At 32.5% G+C, this 18,484-nt stretch overlaps 2 protein-coding genes across 2 annotated transcripts; both read left to right on the top strand.

Annotated features, from left to right (window-relative positions):
- Positions 1 to 9,259: 9,259 nt before the first annotated feature.
- LOC139491878 (uncharacterized) lies at positions 9,260 to 16,554 on the top strand. Its single transcript, XM_071279794.1, has 4 exons — positions 9,260 to 9,525; positions 9,833 to 9,940; positions 11,047 to 11,152; positions 16,298 to 16,554. The coding sequence occupies exons 1-3, from the start codon at positions 9,312 to 9,314 to the stop codon at positions 11,091 to 11,093; spliced, it is 369 nt and encodes a 122-aa protein (XP_071135895.1). The 5' UTR covers positions 9,260 to 9,311; the 3' UTR covers positions 11,094 to 11,152; positions 16,298 to 16,554.
- Positions 16,435 to 17,535, top strand: LOC139492962 (IgGFc-binding protein-like). Its single transcript, XM_071281111.1, has one exon. It carries the CDS (start codon positions 16,435 to 16,437, stop codon positions 17,533 to 17,535), a length of 1,101 nt encoding a protein of 366 aa, XP_071137212.1.
- Positions 17,536 to 18,484: the final 949 nt, after the last annotated feature.

The following is an 18,484-nucleotide window of genomic DNA, read 5'->3' on the forward strand; positions in this document are numbered from 1 at the left end:
GTATCAGTTAACGTTAAACAGAACAAGAAACTTTTCTTTCTGAACATTACATCACTGATTAGATACCTACAAATAGAAAAAAAACAAGACAATGTGAACAATTTAACGAGAAATTAAACAATTTCGAGGCAAGGTCACTCAATTCGTCATTTTGGCGTGCATTTTTACTTATTTCTTCGTTAATATAGAACGGTTGTAGAAAATATTGTTAGATACAATCGAGTCCGATCAAATTTTGCCGGTGTGGTTTAGACACAGTGTGATAGTGTGAATCGTGTTACAATATATAGCATAGGTAAAAACCTAATTGCTATGTTTATAATGTAAACATTGAACAGCTGATGTATTATTACATGTATCATGATAGGTAAACAACATCTACACATTTGACATTTTCACAGTTTCGTTACATATTTCACATTTTAGTACACATTCACTTTTAAAAACTACTTCTTCATAGCAACTTTTAACTCTTTTAAAGAGCTGTAAACTTTTACATTTTTTTTTAAAATGATATCAAATTAAGATAAAATTTCAGCAAAACAAAAACAATACTGAAACAGATAAGGCAAAGTTACAATTTATGTTTTGTCTATTTGATTGGAAAACTCTTGAAATGAGCTGTAATTTATTTGTCCTTTTTTTTTAGTAACTTTGTATGATAAAACTATTGTACAATCATTGTCATGGTTTTGTGATTTCTATACATTTGAATTATTCTTTACCTTTTTTAGTTCCAATATTTCCACTAGTTTTGTCATGTAAAGCTTCAGTAGGTGTTGGAGGTGAGCTGTCATTTGCATTCACTATTCTCCTATGTGGTTTTCTAACAAATCTATCTATTGGGGGTTTGTACTTTGTCTACATTATCACTATTTCCATCTTTATTTCTTTTTGGTGCTTCTGTCTTGCTAGTAGATGCTTTGCTGTTATTGTTCTTTTTTCAGATTGCTTTTTAGCAGGTGGTATTGTAGGAACTTCTAATTCAGTATGATCTACATTGTCATCTTGATCTGTGTTGTCAACAGATGCAAATTAAATTAATGTTGTCATGCTTATGTTGCTGTCTAGCTTCATCATGATCATGTTCATCAACAGTCTGAAAATGTTTTGGGCTATCAATTTTTTTTAATTCAACACTTTACCTCGAAAGTTAAAAACATCAATTTAAAACGTGTCTAAATCAGTTTGAAAAATTCAGCGCTGAGAATCTGTCGAGTACAATTTAGACAGACCGCCACTATTTACTCAATAATATGGGTATACAACGTTTAAACTAAAATGTTAACCATTAACCAAAAACTTATAGCAAAAACAGCATCTTTCATGAGCAATTTGAGATTAAACGATAAGGAACATTTTGTGCAACAGTACTTTCTTAAGTGCTATGTATCTTTAAATCCAACGTAGCAGATGAATTGATTTCCAATGAGATAACTTCAGACTAAAGAATACCAGAGCGCAAATGCTGAAATGTCTCGTCTGCTTTCCTTAAGTATATTTGTTGAACGTCTGTAGTACTAAGGGTTTTATTAGAAGTGTCAAATACGCTTACAATTGTCAATGGTTCATAAAAAGAGGTCAGGGTAAGATAAACTATGCCATACTGATCTCTACAAACATCCCGTACACCAAATATATGTGTTCCGATCCTTACAGTACCTTAGAAACTGACAAATGTAAAAGTTATGTTTGGCCAATTAATTAACCTAATGCTCTCATTTCCAACATAACTTGGCAAATATATCTTTTGTGAATCTTATAGTAAACAGGAGTATACTGGCATTTAACTTCTAGGACAAATGTGATATTTTCTGAAGTTATCAAATGTTTCTGTGATGCTCGTATACTTCTGTCGAAGGACACATCAATGATATCACGACTGTCATTTTTCCATACCTTGTTCGTAGTAACTTTAATTTGGAAAATATGCTGGTTAAACTTGGGAACGAAGGGTAGCTAGCTCATTTATTTCATTTTCAGTTCTATGTTTTATTGCTTGTTTCTGTATATCATTTGGTTCGGGTTGTCTTTGCCCGACCTCTGGCCTCCTGAAAAAGCCTTATTGGTTTTTTTTAATCCATCAAGACCAAGTGCTTGGTGCGGTTTACTTCCTGTCACCTTAAATGAGCCTCTGATTTCTTCCCATTTCTTTGTTTTTTGTTTTATAAGGTGTGTAAGGGTCTCTTCGTCTTCAATTAAAATGTGATCTTTGAAAGCGAAAAACAATGGTGATGCAGACAAATCAACTTTATTGCAAATGTTCATTATATATTCGTTAGATTCATTAAACTGTGAAATTGAATTAAGGATACAATTGTGTGCTTTAAGTGTATCTGCAATTACAGCCTTTGTCATTAATATATTTGTTTTTATCGCATCAATAAAAGAGGAACAATAGATACCAGAGGGATCGTCAAACTCATTAATCGAAAATAAACTGACAACGCCTGGGTAGAAATGAAAAAGACGTACAGGCAAACAATAGAACACATGACACAACATAGAAAACTAAAGAATAAGCCAACACGAACCCCTCCAAAAATAAGGGGTAGTCTCGTGTGCTCCGGAAGGATAAGCATATCCTGCTCCACATGTGGCACCCGTCGTGTTGCTTATGTTATAACAAATCTGGTTAATAGTATAATTGTCTAGGTCACATTCATGAAAGGGACGATGATTGTAGTTACGACGTAAGGAACATATCCGATATCATATGTGAAACGGTTATTTTATAACGGTCAATCCACTCGTGATGGCGTCCGTAAAATTAACGAAGGGATGATTTTAACTTCACCATTTTAGCCGCTTGGTTTAATAGCTCCCTTGTGAGCAGCAACCCTCTATCAGGAAAATCATGAAATGCAAGCACGGGAATATCGCAGGAGTAGTTTTTGATAGTTTCCTTTTGAACTTTCAAAATAAATTTATCGAGTTCGTAAGTTTGTTTGCAAATAAATGGTGCATGTCTTTAATCGCAAGACTGATATTGAAAGATACATTTCTTAAGCTTGTAATACATTCATTCTCTTCTAGTTGGCTTAGAACTGAGTCGTCGAAATGTTTTTATACGATCATATTAATCCATTATCTGTTTGAACATGGTTTGAAATTGTTCCTTACATTTTCTGAAAATATTATTACTTTGAAATGCTTAAATTTATTGAGGATCTTAGCCAATATAGTTTTTTGTCAATACCAATAACAAATGTTAATTATCATATAATTAAAGAATAATTTAAACTTCTTCGTAGCATCAAATCTTTCACGATCCTTTTTCACGATCTTCAAAAAGCGGTACGTGATCTTTAACCATCAGAAAAATCAATTTTGTGTAAATATTTCTTTTTTTACCAAGTTCCAGATTATGTTTATACAAAATAACTGTGAGCACCATTTGATTCATTCAAATGGAATGCCCTCATTCGGATAAAAGTAGTTTATGTTATTCGAACTTGTGAAAAAATTGTGTTTGTTTGACATTTTTTATGTCATTGAAATGTCGAGAAGCAATCTGCCTTTTGTTCTTTTGTAAAAACTATGTTCTTTTGAAACTGGATTTTCTCAGATACTAATCATAATGTTGAACCATTTTGACAGACAGTTTTTTTGGTAAATTTGTCTGTGTAATTAATTAAATAAGATTATTTATTGACCTTTCATGTGTCTTCTCGATTACATGTCTTTCACGATCCGGTACCAGAGCATTCACGATCGTCTCGCAAAACTTGTCCACCTTTAGATATTCTTTCACGAGCATTTCTCTCGTTAAACCGAATGACACCCGGAAAAATGAAGATACAAATATTGTTTCCCATAGTGTTTCAATACAATCTTTTACCTAATATATCGAACATTTTGAATTTCCGATCGGATCAAAAAGAAACAACGCTAAGATTGTCGTAATTTTGACATAACGAGGTTGTAATAACGACATAACGATGACGTTATAACGACATACGGATGTTGTTTTCACGACATAATGATATCGTAATTACAACATACTATGTCATAATTCGCTGTTTCAGATTATTATGCATTCTGGGTAATATTTAAGTGGCTAACAAAACGTTGTATTGGGTTAAAAATGTCATATAAAATGGAAATACAACCAATGACGTGACGTTTTTCATTTTGGGATACGAAAATTGAAATAACGCATAGTCCTTTAGAATCTTAAACGGTCAATTGCGACATACATTTTTTATTCGAATAACCCTCATCGGCTTCCGTTACAGACAACGTATCATTGAAACTTAAAAAAACTTTACTCATAAAATGTCTTGGTATCTTTGGTAAGTAGTTTCTGCACATTTGCTCATATTCTACTGTTGCAATTCAGTTCAACATTAATCTGTAAAATCCGAATAGAACAGAATGTACATGTCCTTATGATTACACCAAGTCATCGTTATTCAAAATAAAACAAATACAAAACAAGTTTAATTATTCTAAGGTTAACTTGATAAAAATAGAATTAGTTTCCAGCTGAGCGTAAGGACTGAGAGCTATCTTCCTTATCATTTGAAGTTAAGTGTGTCCCACTTTTAATCTATAACTTTCCGTCTCTATTGAATAGAAACAAAGAGGATGAGTTCCTAATATTTATTCATACCTCCTTCAAGCAGGATGTTTTTCACGCAATTTTATATGTATACTTAAGATACGTAGATATATCTAATAAACAAGTCTTAAAGGGTACACCGACATCAAAATAGAAAAAGTAAAATCATGAAAAATATTTAATATTTCGGATGACTAAAATCCTTCATTAGTAAGATATCAAATGATAATTATCAACTAAAATACTGATCTTTAACATCTAACAAATTATCACGAATCAATAAGCTGGTATATTGTTCAATATTAATGTTTGGGAGGAGGAAAAAATTTCTTAAAACTGAGAGAGTCCTGCACTGAAGCCTATGAAACAAGTGATGGAAGGGATTTATTATGTTGTTTTTTTAATGCCTTCTGGGGAAACTGTCCTTAACTATTTTTTTATCCCGAGCAAGTCTGTCGACCCTTAACCAACCCTCGTTTTGGTTTATACGACTTATGGGGAGGTAGGTTTGCAGTTGTAGTCTCTTCGATGACCATATATGCGTTTGGTGGATAACTGTTCTATCTCACTAAAGTCCTGCATACCATATCGACACTGAAGAGGGTGTACAACATTCTGGGTTTTGCATTACATTGCAAAATGTACTGTACAAGTAAATGTTTGAGTATTCAGTATGTGTTGGCTAATCAGACATCGTCTGTTACCACTCAACTTGCACCATCATGCAGTTGAGGTGTTTTTATCAAAGGAAATATCAACGATCTTCGGTAGGAAGACTGACAATCCTCAGTCAATAAAGATTAAGTAGAAATATTAAGCGATTTTTGTATCAGCATAAAATTGTAGGTGATAAAAAAAAGCATTTTATTTATTTTTGTATATTTTTTTTTTGAATCTATTCACAATAGAGGATGAATTAGTAAGTGAAACACACCAAATACATTTTCAACTTTTGAAAAAAAGCTAAGTCTTTGCAAATGTCTATTGTCCTTGCTACGGCCAGACTAAATTGATTGGCTGTTGACCAACAACGAGGCCTTCTGCTCCCTGTTCAATTTGCAAAACACCTTTTTAGCATCCTTCTTCGTTTCTTCACAGTCTTTAATTGATATGTTTGTAACACCAAGAGCACTGTCCAAAATTGAAATTTTGTTCCAGACTTCAGAGCTTGAATTGGTTACTCCATCCCTAATTTTGTCATTCAAGATTTTGTATACGTTTTCAACTTGGTCTTGTATAACATTCTATTCTTCTTGAGTAAAGTTAAATTTTCGGTCCCTTTGTTTTTTAGAAGACATGTCAGCCATGTTGGAATGAAAATTAACAAATACATGCATTATAGGTAACAAAATCAGCCTCTAAACTTTAGTTAAATATTTATAGAGTGGATAAAATAATTAATGTCGAACAGCATCATTTTAACCATGCGTTAAGAAACGACACGTAAGAGTTTTTAACGAGGTCAGAACAATTTAAACAACCGGCCCAAGTCAGATATTTAAAGGCTTCATCTGGTTTATCGAAAACCCAGGCTGTTGATCTATATTTGCTTGTAGACATGGTAGAAGTGAAGTTCGTTGATCAAGCAAGCAGGCTAATTGAGAGTTATTTGTAAAAACGTGATTACAATTATGAATTTTACCTTGTTCATAATGTTATTAGGTCTTTCCACTTTTCTGTGGAAAGACCTATTGTTTTTCTTCTGATTATTTTTTTTTTTTTTTTTTTCTTCCGCCTAATTTTGTTCTTGCGATAAACATTTGTTTCGCAAAATGTCGCTTAGATATTTGGTATATGATATCGAACAGTTTATGCACTTTTGAAATTTACCCTGCGTAAACGAATACTTTTCTTTGTAGGAGTTATCTCCCCAAACACTGTTTTCCTTGTTAGCGCATCTCCTTCGCAACCGTAAAAGATTATGACAAATTTATTTTACAAAATTGCTCGTTATATCTTTCGTATGATTTGTCCTATTTTGACCGAAGCGATATGACCGCTCCATATGAGAGTTATTTCCCCTTATGCATCTGATATAAGTGATATGAATTTCTATCTTATAAATCATAAGTGATAGAGACCTAGGATCTTTTGATTTGAGGTCCTTGGTCCCAAAAAATGAAAATTAGGTCAAGGTCAAAGGTCAAGGTCATATTCTAATATTTGAATTTGGCTTATTTTCACTTATATCCAAAGACTGTATAAGATATCAACAAATCATTTTTACTAAATTGTTAGTTGCGACATGTCGTAAGATGTAAATTTTGATTGCAAGCGTACGTTGAATGTAAAAGGGAGTTTTCTCCCCTCTTGTATTTAAAAATACGCGTTTGGTGATATAACTCATTAACTAAATATAATAAAGACCTATGGTCTTTTGATTTGAGGTCCTTGGTTTATGACCTTGAAACTGATCTCAAGGTCATAGCTTAATTTGACGTTCTAGATTTTGACCTTTGCTTTTATTCTATATGTATACATGATAAAGATATACAACTTTTAGAAAAAGATATCAAACGGCCATTTAACCTTGTAAAAAACAACCGGAAGTGACCTTTTGTAAACCGGAAATATCTATTTTTTTGTACTTTTTAATATAAAAGTATATAGAATCAGATATTTTTGGAATCAGTGTCAAGTAAATATTCAAATATAATCGGAAGTAACATTTTTCAAACCCGAAGTAACAAATTATCTCCCTTATTTAAAAAAAAATGTATGGAAACAATATATTTTTGGAATCAGCTTACTAGGAGCTATCATTTGACGATTGAAATGACATTTTAAACTTAGTTTCACAACTTTTCATATCAAAATACATTGTTTTGATGGAAAGACCTTCAATTGTTCTCTGAACAATTGGTTTTTAATTAGTATTAAGTTTATTTGTTTAATTGAGTTTTCGATGTCCTTGTAACTGTCAGATTAACATTGAAGTATTGAAAAACCTTGCTAATAAGAATGACTTTGTTTATTTAACGTATAGTTTCTGTGAATGGCATTTGCTAATATCCCACTCTTATAACTAAGTATAGTACACATCCAATGTAATTAGTGCAAATACGTTATAATCAGTCTAGTAAAAGATGATTTTGAACAATTCTTTAATTTATGCATCGTCATCATGAAAATTTATGTGTTTATTACAATATAACAGTACGTTTAAAAATTTATTGAAAACAGTACCAATATTATAAGTGAGTATAACTCTTGCTTCCTATATAACATAGAATGATCTTTTTTTATCAAAAGATACTTGCAAGGGTCACGCATCGATGTGTCAAAATTATTCGTTGGTACTGAACACAGTATGCAAACCAAAATACTTGTCATAGAGCTTACATTCTATCAAAACATATATAAACTTTGACAACGTATGAACATTTGCTTTGTTTGCATCAGTCTCTTTGTCTCTCATAAAAATAAGTTTATAATGGAAAAAACATAGGTGTCCCTTGTCAAATCAACATAAAAATATGTCAGTGCAGTATGGAACCCGTACTAATAAATGACATAGATAGATTGGAAATAATTGGAAATAATTCAAAGAATGGCAGCAAGGTATGTTACTAACAGATATCACACTTCAACTGTTAGTAAATAGTTATCAAAGGTACCAGGATTATAATTTAGTACGCCAGACGCGCTTTTCGTCTACATAAGACTCCCCAGTGACGCTCAAATCAAAAATATTTATAAACCCAAACAAGTACAAAGATGAAGAGCATTGGGGATTCAAAATTCCAAAAAGTTGTGCCAAATACGGCTAAGGTAATCTATGCCTGGGATAAGAAAATCCTTAGTTTTTCAAAAAGTAAGTTTTGTATACAGGAAATTTATAAAAATGACCACATTATTGATATTCATGTCAATTCCGAAGTGTTGATTACTGGGCTGGTGATACCCTCGGGGACGAAACGTCCACCAGCAGTGGCATCGACCCAGTGGTGTAACATGTTTGAACATCTAGAATGGACTGCCCTACAAGTGAGAAAGAAAACAGAGCCGACTGTTAATGATGTATAAGCTTAAAAAAACTATTCTAAGTTCGATACATCAAATAAGCTGATAACAAAATGAACTTCCTTCAAGAAATAGCAACGCAAAATCATTCAGAATACCATCATGCAAGACAGCAGTTTGGAAGGAGTCGTTTTATCCTATCCTAGAATAATCACCTTGCCCAACAATAAGGTATCTGCCCCGAGTCCTGCATCTTTCAAGGCCCAGCTTCGTCAGTAAATTAAATGACATGTTTTTATTTGTACCTGTGTGGAGGTTAAAAGTATGATATTTTCGCTAATATAAACAAACACGTCTGTTCAGCCATAACTTTTAATAACAACTCAAAGAGCCCACGGCGACGTCACTGAAGTCGCCAACGTCGCCAATGGTAATGTACAAACTCGTAATCCCGCGGTAATCTCGACAACCTGTATATAAATGTTACCCAGTTTTTGTTTTTTGTTATTAAATTTAAAATTATTTTCATGCGCGCAATCTAAAACATGTGGCAGGAAAGTCTTACTGGAAGACGAAGAACTGACAAATCTTGACACAGACAGTAACCATGACAATTAAACGAATTCAGTATGTTTACATCCAAATTGACGAATGATTGTCACGTGTTCATTTTCTTTCGTATAATACTTCCTTATATGTATTATAAATTAATAGGACCATTACAAGTAGAAGTCATTAACTAGTTTAATGTCAAGTGTAGTATAAAATTCGTAAATAAATAAAAATGGCTGAAATACAAATGCAGGTTTACGAAGAAATCAAAAGAGAAGATGATGACCATAGATACGACGACTTGAAGATGGAGGAGAAGAAAATAAAAAATGACCATGTGGTAGTTCTGGTGTGGAAAAAATGGATAAAAACTAATTGCCTTGCACTAACCATAAATATGTTGACAACTGGAATTATACTGACAGTTATCTATTTTATTGTAATAGGTAGGACAGACATAAATAGGATTTTGTTTCTCGTGCACGTTTCTCTATGATTTTGCAGCATGGACAATAGCTTAAACACTGAATCGCTAATTTCAATCGAAATTTGTAGTCTGAACTCAAACAACATCTTCTCAAACATGACTTAAATATGTGTGTCATCTTATAACAAATAATCGAGAAAGAAACAATATTTTTTTTATGATATCTTAATTAATTTTAAGGTATCACCATTAATTTTACCTTTGAAAGAAAATCTAAGTTATAGTTGTCGCGGCTTGAAATTTAAAGTTTTTATTTTCTAATTTAGCTCCGCTACGACAGAAATTAGCGGATATTGATATGAGATTGACAGCAATTGAAAAGCGAAATGGGACGAAACTGCGGGAGAGTGAAAACGGGGAGAATACTGACCTAGGTATATATGAATCAACACAATGAACAATTACATATAATGTCTTTGTTTCTTATGTCTATCTTATCGAACTCTGTTTTCATATTTAGGAGGAAAGATCGGCAAACCTCTCAAATTGATTATTCCTATTCCCACATAAAGGTGAAGTATGAATTAAAACGTATGATTGTTCATTTGTGAGTTTTTGAGTGTCGGAATAGGTAAAAGTGTATTTTATACATACCTCTACTTATTGATTGATTGATTGTTGGTTGCTTTACCTCCACTTATCTGGTCCTTTTCTCCCCCGTTAATACATTTACACCATACACACTGCGTTTGTCTTTATATCCCATGTGTGTGGGGGTCATTTCATCAATTGATCTAAAAGAATTAGAAAGATTGAATTTAGAAAAATAAAATGCTTTGCTGAGCGCAGCCTGATACGATCGCAGAGGTCAAACTCTGAACACTCGGAAATTCTAGATTTATTTGAATTTCGTAAAACATAAAACTTTTACAAATCTATATATGCAAGGCTGTAAACCAAACTGAATATGCAATATCCCCATCATTGTTTTATTTATTTCTTTAATTGTATGTGATTGTATTTTATAATTAACCTCTAGTTTCACATGTCAATGTGACGGAGTGTTTTTGAAATAAAACATATTGTGTTGTATTGTATTGTATGAGTGTAAGGGTTCATTGGTATCCTTTGGTGGTGAATGTTTATTGGTCTATTTATATAATTAATTAATGTATATGTGTTTTTCCCGGTTATGTCTTGTTGGTTAGATGACTTAGTCATGTATTTGAGACAGTCTTATACGTTCATAGTTTATATGCTCCAACTGGTTTTAATACAGACTTGTTACTGAACGTCAAGTATCTTCAATAGGAGAAGAAATCAGCAATAAAAACAAAAGTATGTCCGACCATTTCTTTTGTAATTTATCTAAATGAAAATAAGTTTTTTTATTCCCCTCGTTTAGAGAAAAGTAATTAATCTTTAATACGTGTTCATATCAACTTTATATCATATTTACACGTACATTCATGATATTTACACATTTGTATTTGTGCATTTTAGTTCAATACTTTAAAAAAGATGATTTAATTTATTCCAGATACTCATACAACGTGTTACAATGGTGGAATCTCTAAAAAAAACTAATAATGAATGCATATGCGTCTGTACAAAGGGATTCCTCGGTAAACAATGTGAATATTCAGGTAAGATATTAAATTTATAAACAAAATTAATTCGGTGGGCCCAAAGCTCAAGTCTGGGTTTACTTTTTATTTGTGTACTAATTCTACTGGATCAGGAACGTTCAGACCACAAAAAGGATTATTGTATCCCTATATCTATATATACTCTAGTTGTCAGAATTATTTTCAACGCAGGACACATTAACATATATGAAGTCTTCAAGTACTTGAGTTTGAATACGTCGGAAGAAAAATTATTATTTAACAAGTTATGAATACGCATTTTTAACGTGGTTGTAAGACTTAAAATTGTATTGTTAAATTATTAAGAGAATTACATAAATAACTAGCGGCTTTTCGACAGGTTTAGGTATCAATTCTTGTGTTATAATAATTACCGTTAAGTAAGGAGTTATGTCGTTTATGAATAGTTTGGTTCTCTGAATTGTTAGTCCTTGTCCGTTATTCTGTCTTTCTGTCATTCCGTCACTCCGTGATTCCACAACAAACCATAATACGGAGTTTTTCTAAACGCCTACAGATCAAGTTTAAGTTTCGTTCCGCTCCGCTATTTCTTGCCGAAATTACGGGTTTTAGACTTTGCTAAAATGTTGAAAATCACAGTTATACGGACTTTTTTTTTGAATGCTTCAAGATATTGTGATGATTTTTAGGATGTGAGTTAACCAAGATGAGTTACAGATCAGGTTTAAGTTTCGCTCTGCTCGGCTAATTTATGCTGTAATTTAGGGCTTTGGACTTAATTTTTTTTGAAAATCACAGTTATACGAACCTTTTTTTCTAAATGCTTTCAGATATTGGGTTGATTTTTTTATATTTGGTATGTATGCTAACCATGATGAGTTACAGATCAAGTTAAAGTTTCGTTCCGCTACGCTAATTTTTACCAATATTAAAGGTTTCAAACTTTGAAAATTGTTTAAAATCTTAGTTATACGGACTTTTTTTACGCCTCCAGATTTTGAGCTGATTTTTTAAATGTGAGACTACCATCATGTTTGTGTCCACATGTGTAATTGAAATTGCAGATTTTTCAACTTTTTGAGACGGGGTCATATATGTCGCTTTGACACATCTATTCTTAATGTATAGTACTGTCGTTTATACACCGTGGTTAGGAGTTTATTTTGCTAGATTTAAAAACGGTTTGTTTAAATACAACATGATAATGAAGGCATTAGTTGTAACATTGTAGAATAGATAATTCGGTTATCCAGGGAGTTTATATGTTGTAAACATGGCTGAAGTTATCATATATAAATTAGTAGGTTTACAAATGGATTTTTTGATCATTGAGATTAAATAAAACAAATCCAAAAAGTGTAGTTAATTTGCAGTCATATAGAAGGAGGGCTACACTATTTAGGGATATAAGTTGGAGTCCCAAATTTTATTGTGAATTTCAAGATTTTTAGGTAGGTTCAAAGTATGTTATTTACATTTAAAACACTTATGTGTGATTCTTTATTAGCCAAAAAGATAATATATTCATTATGCAGAGATATATAAAAAACAGAACATAACTAGAAAAACTATATAAAAGAGGGATGAAAGATACCAGAGGGACATTCAAACTGTAAGATCAAAGACGAAGTGATAACGCCATTGCTACAAAAGAAAAAAAAAACAAACAGACAAACAAACAAACATTAGTAAACAAAAAGAATCGAAGAAGGAATAAGACTGAGCAACACGAACCCCAACAACAATGAGGGGTGATCTCAGGATAAAAATCGGAACAATGAACAACAGCATTTTGGAAGATTGAAAACGACGTTCTGTATTGTAACGGTTTAGGTTGTTATGGGTTCGTGTTGTTTATTCTTTAGTTTTTTATATTGTGTCATGTGTACTATTGTTTGTCTGTTTGTCCTTTTTATTTTTAGCAATGGTGTTGTCAGTTTATTTTTGATTTATGAGATTGACTGTCCCTCTGGTATCTTTCGTCCCTCTTTTATACCCTCTTGAGGTTTAGAACTAGGATGCAATTAGTTTGATGACGGTTCACAAAACGACAAGAGATTTCGTTTTAATTTAAAAGGTCATGTATTTCTTCTGCACAAATTGTTTACAGATAAAGGCAACAGTAGTATACAGATGTTCAAAACTCAAAAATCGATAGAAACAAAGAAATCCGGGTCACAAACCAGAAGCGAGAGAAACGCATTAAATATAAAAGGAAAATGACGATACAACATTAAAATGTAACACACACAGAAACGAACCAAGCATTAAACAAAATCTGATTAGAATACCAAATATAACTTCGAAACTGGATATAATGAATTGGGGATAGAAAAGTACCATGACACGTCTTATAATAATTTGAATTCACACTCAAATATAAGAGGAAACAAACGACACAAAGTAAACACAACGTTAAAATGTAACACACACAGAAACGAACTATAATGTAACACTTGCCATATGCCTGACGTGGTACAGGACATTTTTTAAAAGAAAACAATGGTGAGTTGAACCTGGTTTTGTAGCATGTCAAACCTCCCGCTTTAATGTCCATGTTAATACAACATTTAAATGACAACACAACATTACAGGACTACAATACAAATAAATAGGAGAACATATTTGACAAAGAAACACACGAATATGAGCTAGCAAAAGGCACCAAGTTTAAATTTTAATACGTCAGAAGTGCGTTTTATTGCAAAAATAGGGTAAAGATGTCACATATTTTCCCAGAAATTTGGCCAAAAATAAAATTTCAATCCCCTAGAGGATATCTTTTCTGAAATTGTTTACATATATCTATCACGAATTAAAATTAAAAGCATTTGTCTCTCGTCCATTTTTGTTTTATAATACTGCGTCAAAAAGCGTATGAAAAAAAGTGTTTTTAAATATTCGACCATACAGTGACATATAATTGTTAATTTCTATGTCATTTGGTGTCCTGTTGAGAGTTGTCTCATTGGCAATTATACCACATCTTCTTATTTTTATACTACAATTTCTGGACAGGCGGAAAATACGGACAGTCAAACAAAAATAGCCCATTAAACAAGTAAAAGATGATATTGATGTTCTTAAAAACTAACTCTGAAGGTTAAAGTATTCATCAGCTGTCTTCGAATGAATTTTGATCCTTACTTACTTTCCTATTTGACAAATCCTTTGGACCAAAATGCAGGATCTACTTTTCTTCCGAAACACCGGAGATCATCCCAGGTTTTATTGGGTTTCGTGTTGCTAAGTTTTCCGTTTTGTATGTTGTGCTATGTGTACTGCTGTTTGTCTTCTCGTCCGCTCCGTTTTTCGTTTTGGCTGTGTCGGTTTGTTTTTTACCTTTGAGTCCGATTGTTCTTTTTATATCTTTTGTCTCTCTTTTAAAACTTTATCCCTCCTTGCAAAAGTACCAACACGTACTATTCATGGAAGGGTTTAAGTACAGTTAAAAATAAATAGTGACAATAAATTTTTGAAGAAGCAAAGTTATGAGAGTTCATCAGAGCTGCACACATTTTTATAGAATCCTGTAGCAGTCATGAATACTCGTATATGGCCGATTAGAGATTGAAAAGTGGTCGAATGTGGTCGCATATAGATCGTGTATGGTCGAGTTGGTCTGGGACGAAAAAAATAAGAGAAGTCGCTGTGATCATGAAGCGATCTTTTAAAGATCGAAATGATCGAATAATGATCGATAAACTATTTGTATTCCGACCAAACTCGATCTCTGCACGATCCTTTCCCGATCAAATCGACCGCTACTCGACAAATTCTTGAGTGACTGGCTTCTCGATCCTTACTCGAATGTTTTTGACATGTCAAAAACTCTCGGGTAGAAAGTCAGATCGATGAAAACCAAGGTAGATCACCCCGAATATTCTTGTCGATTGAGTCAGACCAGTCTCCCGATCGCTTAATTTGTCTTGATCGAGATTGATCGAGTTGGTCTGATCGGCAATGTGAACCTATCTTTAAAGTTTTTGAACATGTTTTGTATGTTTTCGTTTTCTCGAAAATAAAAAGCACATCAATTCCGTAGGAATGAGCTGTCTTTAATTCCTGACGCCAGAAAATTGTGCAATGAGTTATTCTTCATTATTCAAGAAATAAAATACTTCATACGAACTAGTCATTGGTCACCTTATCTATGTAGCTATTTCAGAATACATAACTACATGGTAATTATTATTTTTTTTGGATATTTGGTTATACACGCAACTTATTTGCTATTTGAAACCATGCTTTTGTTATTTTGTTAGTAAAACAAAGTCAATTTGATAAACAAAGTATGGTTTTTGGCTGAGAGTCACTTGCCTGCTAGCTAGTGTATTTATACTGTCATTGTTAAACTTTGATTATTTCATTATATTATGGATTTGTGCCTACTCTCTAATTCTAATGGGTAATCGATAATCACTATACAATGACAAATGTTTAATGAAAATCATATGAATTATAAAAGTCGTGTCGCCCCAATTTCGTTGAATAAAGAATACATGTTTGATTTCCATTTATTACAAATTTACTTCTGTTAATGTCCCCATGCCAAAGACAAATCGTGTAATATAAAACTGTCCTGTCTGCACTTTCACAATGTTTAACTTTCCCAAATGGTATTGAAATGTGTATTCACACGAGATAATATGCAATCATCAATCAATCATATGAAGTGTCTAGTTTTACATTGTATATAATTTCCTTTTAGAAAATCATGCACTAAACAACACATCAAAATAAGGTAATATGTTTATACAGGCACGATTTAAATGTGCCTGTTCGGGTTGCAGTCTCCGATAATATTTGTATCTGATGTGCTTTTGTTATATTCACGGTGATAGCTATCAAATTGAGAATGGAAATGAGGACTGTAAAAGGGATACAACAACTCGACCATAGAGCAGACAACAGCCTATACGTAGTATTATCCAATAAATGTCATATGAGTTTTACTCATTGTCAACAGTTCTTGTTCAAATCCTTTTCGTTGTTGGATGGTACACAATGTACTTTAAACCCCAGTTATTGGAAGTATATTTGATTTATTTTATTATTAAATTCAAAAGATACTTTTAAGACTCGAGTATGAATTATGTATAACCAAAATGCTTAGTTTTCTCTGGAAGCTTTTTTTGCAAATATTTGTTACTTGTGTATTAACTTATATATTTTATACAGGTGGAAAAGATACAAGTTTCATGGTAATTTTTCAAGAAGGAATTTTACCGACAACGCCGAAAATTTTGGTAGCATCAGAAAATACAACACGTCTTTCAATTCGTTATTTCAACGAGAACAAAATTCAGACTATCACTATGGACAAAAGTAATACAGAATATAATCTGAGTAAAAGTGTTTTACCGTCTGATGGAATACATATGGCTGGCGTAGAACTTCACTCAGATAAAGGAATAAATGTTTACGGATTTTTCTTTGGATCCGTAGTCTCAGAGGGAGTCTCAGAGGGATATTCATCAATGCCTACGAGATTTGCCTCTACCAAATACATTATACCAACTCTACCTGCATTTATTACAAGATATAAAAATATGATAGCACTTACACCATGTTATCAAAATACAGTTGTCAGTATAAATTTGAAATTGAAAAGTGGATCTGTAGCATATGACAACAAGCAGTATAGTAACAACGAAACGATTAGAATAATGGTAAACAAGTATGACACATTTCAGTTATCAACTACATCTGATTTATCAGGAACCATGGTAACATCATCAAAACCAGTAATTGTTGTTAGCGGTAATCAGTGTAATTCTGCAGTACCAATCAATATTGTAGCGGGTAGTTGTAATCCATTTATAGAATCAGTTTTACCTACTGATCAACTAGATGATATGTTCATAACTCCTTATATATCGACACGTTTGAACAACACTGTGCGTATACAGGTAATAAACAGTACGAATTTAACCATTAAGACTGGTACCAAGACAATATCAAAAACCATTAACGCAAGAGAATTCTTCGATTTTTATTACAACACGATCTCTTTCATTTCATCATCTGATGACATACTTGTCACGTCATATCCGCATGGGTTAAGTGGAAGAAAAGGAGATCCTTTTATGATGACGATTCTGGGTGTAAATCAATATCTTTATGAATATGATTTCGTAGTACCATCCGGGTTTGACAGCTTCATAAGCATAACGGTGCAGAGCGATGCTATTAATGGATTTTTGCTGGATGGATATTCTTTCAATAATCGAAGTAGTGTTTTTAGCATTTCTGAAGGAATGGACAATTTTAGCACTTTCAGTCTGCCTATATCGGCAGGGCTTCATCGCATAGAACATAAAAAGAAAGTTCGGTTTGGTTTATGGATTTTCGGCAATGGAGATACTTGGGATGGTTACGGTTACCCCGCTGGAATGGCTTATAAAGCTTACAATTAAGTAAACTGATATTTTGCATAAACAAAATTGTGTTGTTGAGTTATAATTAAACATTAAATAAGATTACCTTATTTCTCTACCTTGTCGCCGCGATATAGCCTTGTGCTAATGCGGCTTAAAGCAACCAACAATCAATAAAATTATTTCTCTACCTTTTTATTGTCACTATTTGATTTGTTTTATTTTAATGATTTAACACCTCCTCTTTTTTCTCAATTATCAAATTTTCAGCACAGAACTGTATCGTAAAAATACACAACGGACCCATAGTGCACTATCATCAAAAATTATGTTATTCATTACATTTTTTCAATAATTGTATCTGGCAAAATACGTTTTAATATATATATTTCAAAACATTTAGTAATTCATAAGAATCATAAAACAAAAAACGAAATGTCATATCCATTAACTTCCCATCTCCAAAATATTTTTAGGATTTTTTTTATACCTCAGACCATTGCCAAGCTTCAAGCAAGTGAACATAAAAAAGAAAAACATTACAATTTTACCTTATTTAATGTATTAACGTAAATGAAGCAAAGAACAACTATAAAACTACACACCAATCTGAAATAATGATAAAACCATGCAAATGTTTATGTTTGTGCATAGTACTCAATGGTCGATTAAATGTTAACCGACAAAAAACGAAAGAAGCAGAAGAAAAAACCCTATGAAACTAAGTTTAATTGAATTTATCAAAAAACACTTGTCATGAGTATTTTTGTTTGGTAACAACATAGGTTCTTAGTTTTGTGAACCAACCAAGCTTATTTTATCGTCGAAGTCCCGTCTCAAGATCAAGGAATTTAGGCTCCTTGGATGAATATCTATGGAATTTGAAATTCCTTGAGCAATATTTTTGTGTTACGATCTTAAAAAATTAGTGACAGAAATTTACACCGGTAGATTACTTGAAAGACTGTTTGTGCCGATTTGGAACATT

The sequence above is a fragment of the Mytilus edulis genome, chromosome 10 (genome assembly GCF_963676685.1).
Source record: "Mytilus edulis chromosome 10, xbMytEdul2.2, whole genome shotgun sequence".
NCBI classification, from domain to species: Eukaryota; Metazoa; Mollusca; class Bivalvia; order Mytilida; family Mytilidae; genus Mytilus; species Mytilus edulis.

Bases quoted from the DNA above. Each gene is read 5' to 3' on its own strand.
- LOC139491878 (XM_071279794.1), top strand. From the start codon at position 9,312: ATGGCTGAAATACAAATGCAGGTTTACGAAGAAATCAAAAGAGAAGAT. The intron at 9,526-9,832 runs GTAGGACAGACA...TTTCTAATTTAG, and splicing joins TATCTATTTTATTGTAATAG to CTCCGCTACGACAGAAATTA. The intron at 9,941-11,046 runs GTATATATGAAT...AATTTATTCCAG, and splicing joins CGGGGAGAATACTGACCTAG to ATACTCATACAACGTGTTAC.
- LOC139492962 (XM_071281111.1), top strand. From the start codon at position 16,435: ATGGACAAAAGTAATACAGAATATAATCTGAGTAAAAGTGTTTTACCG.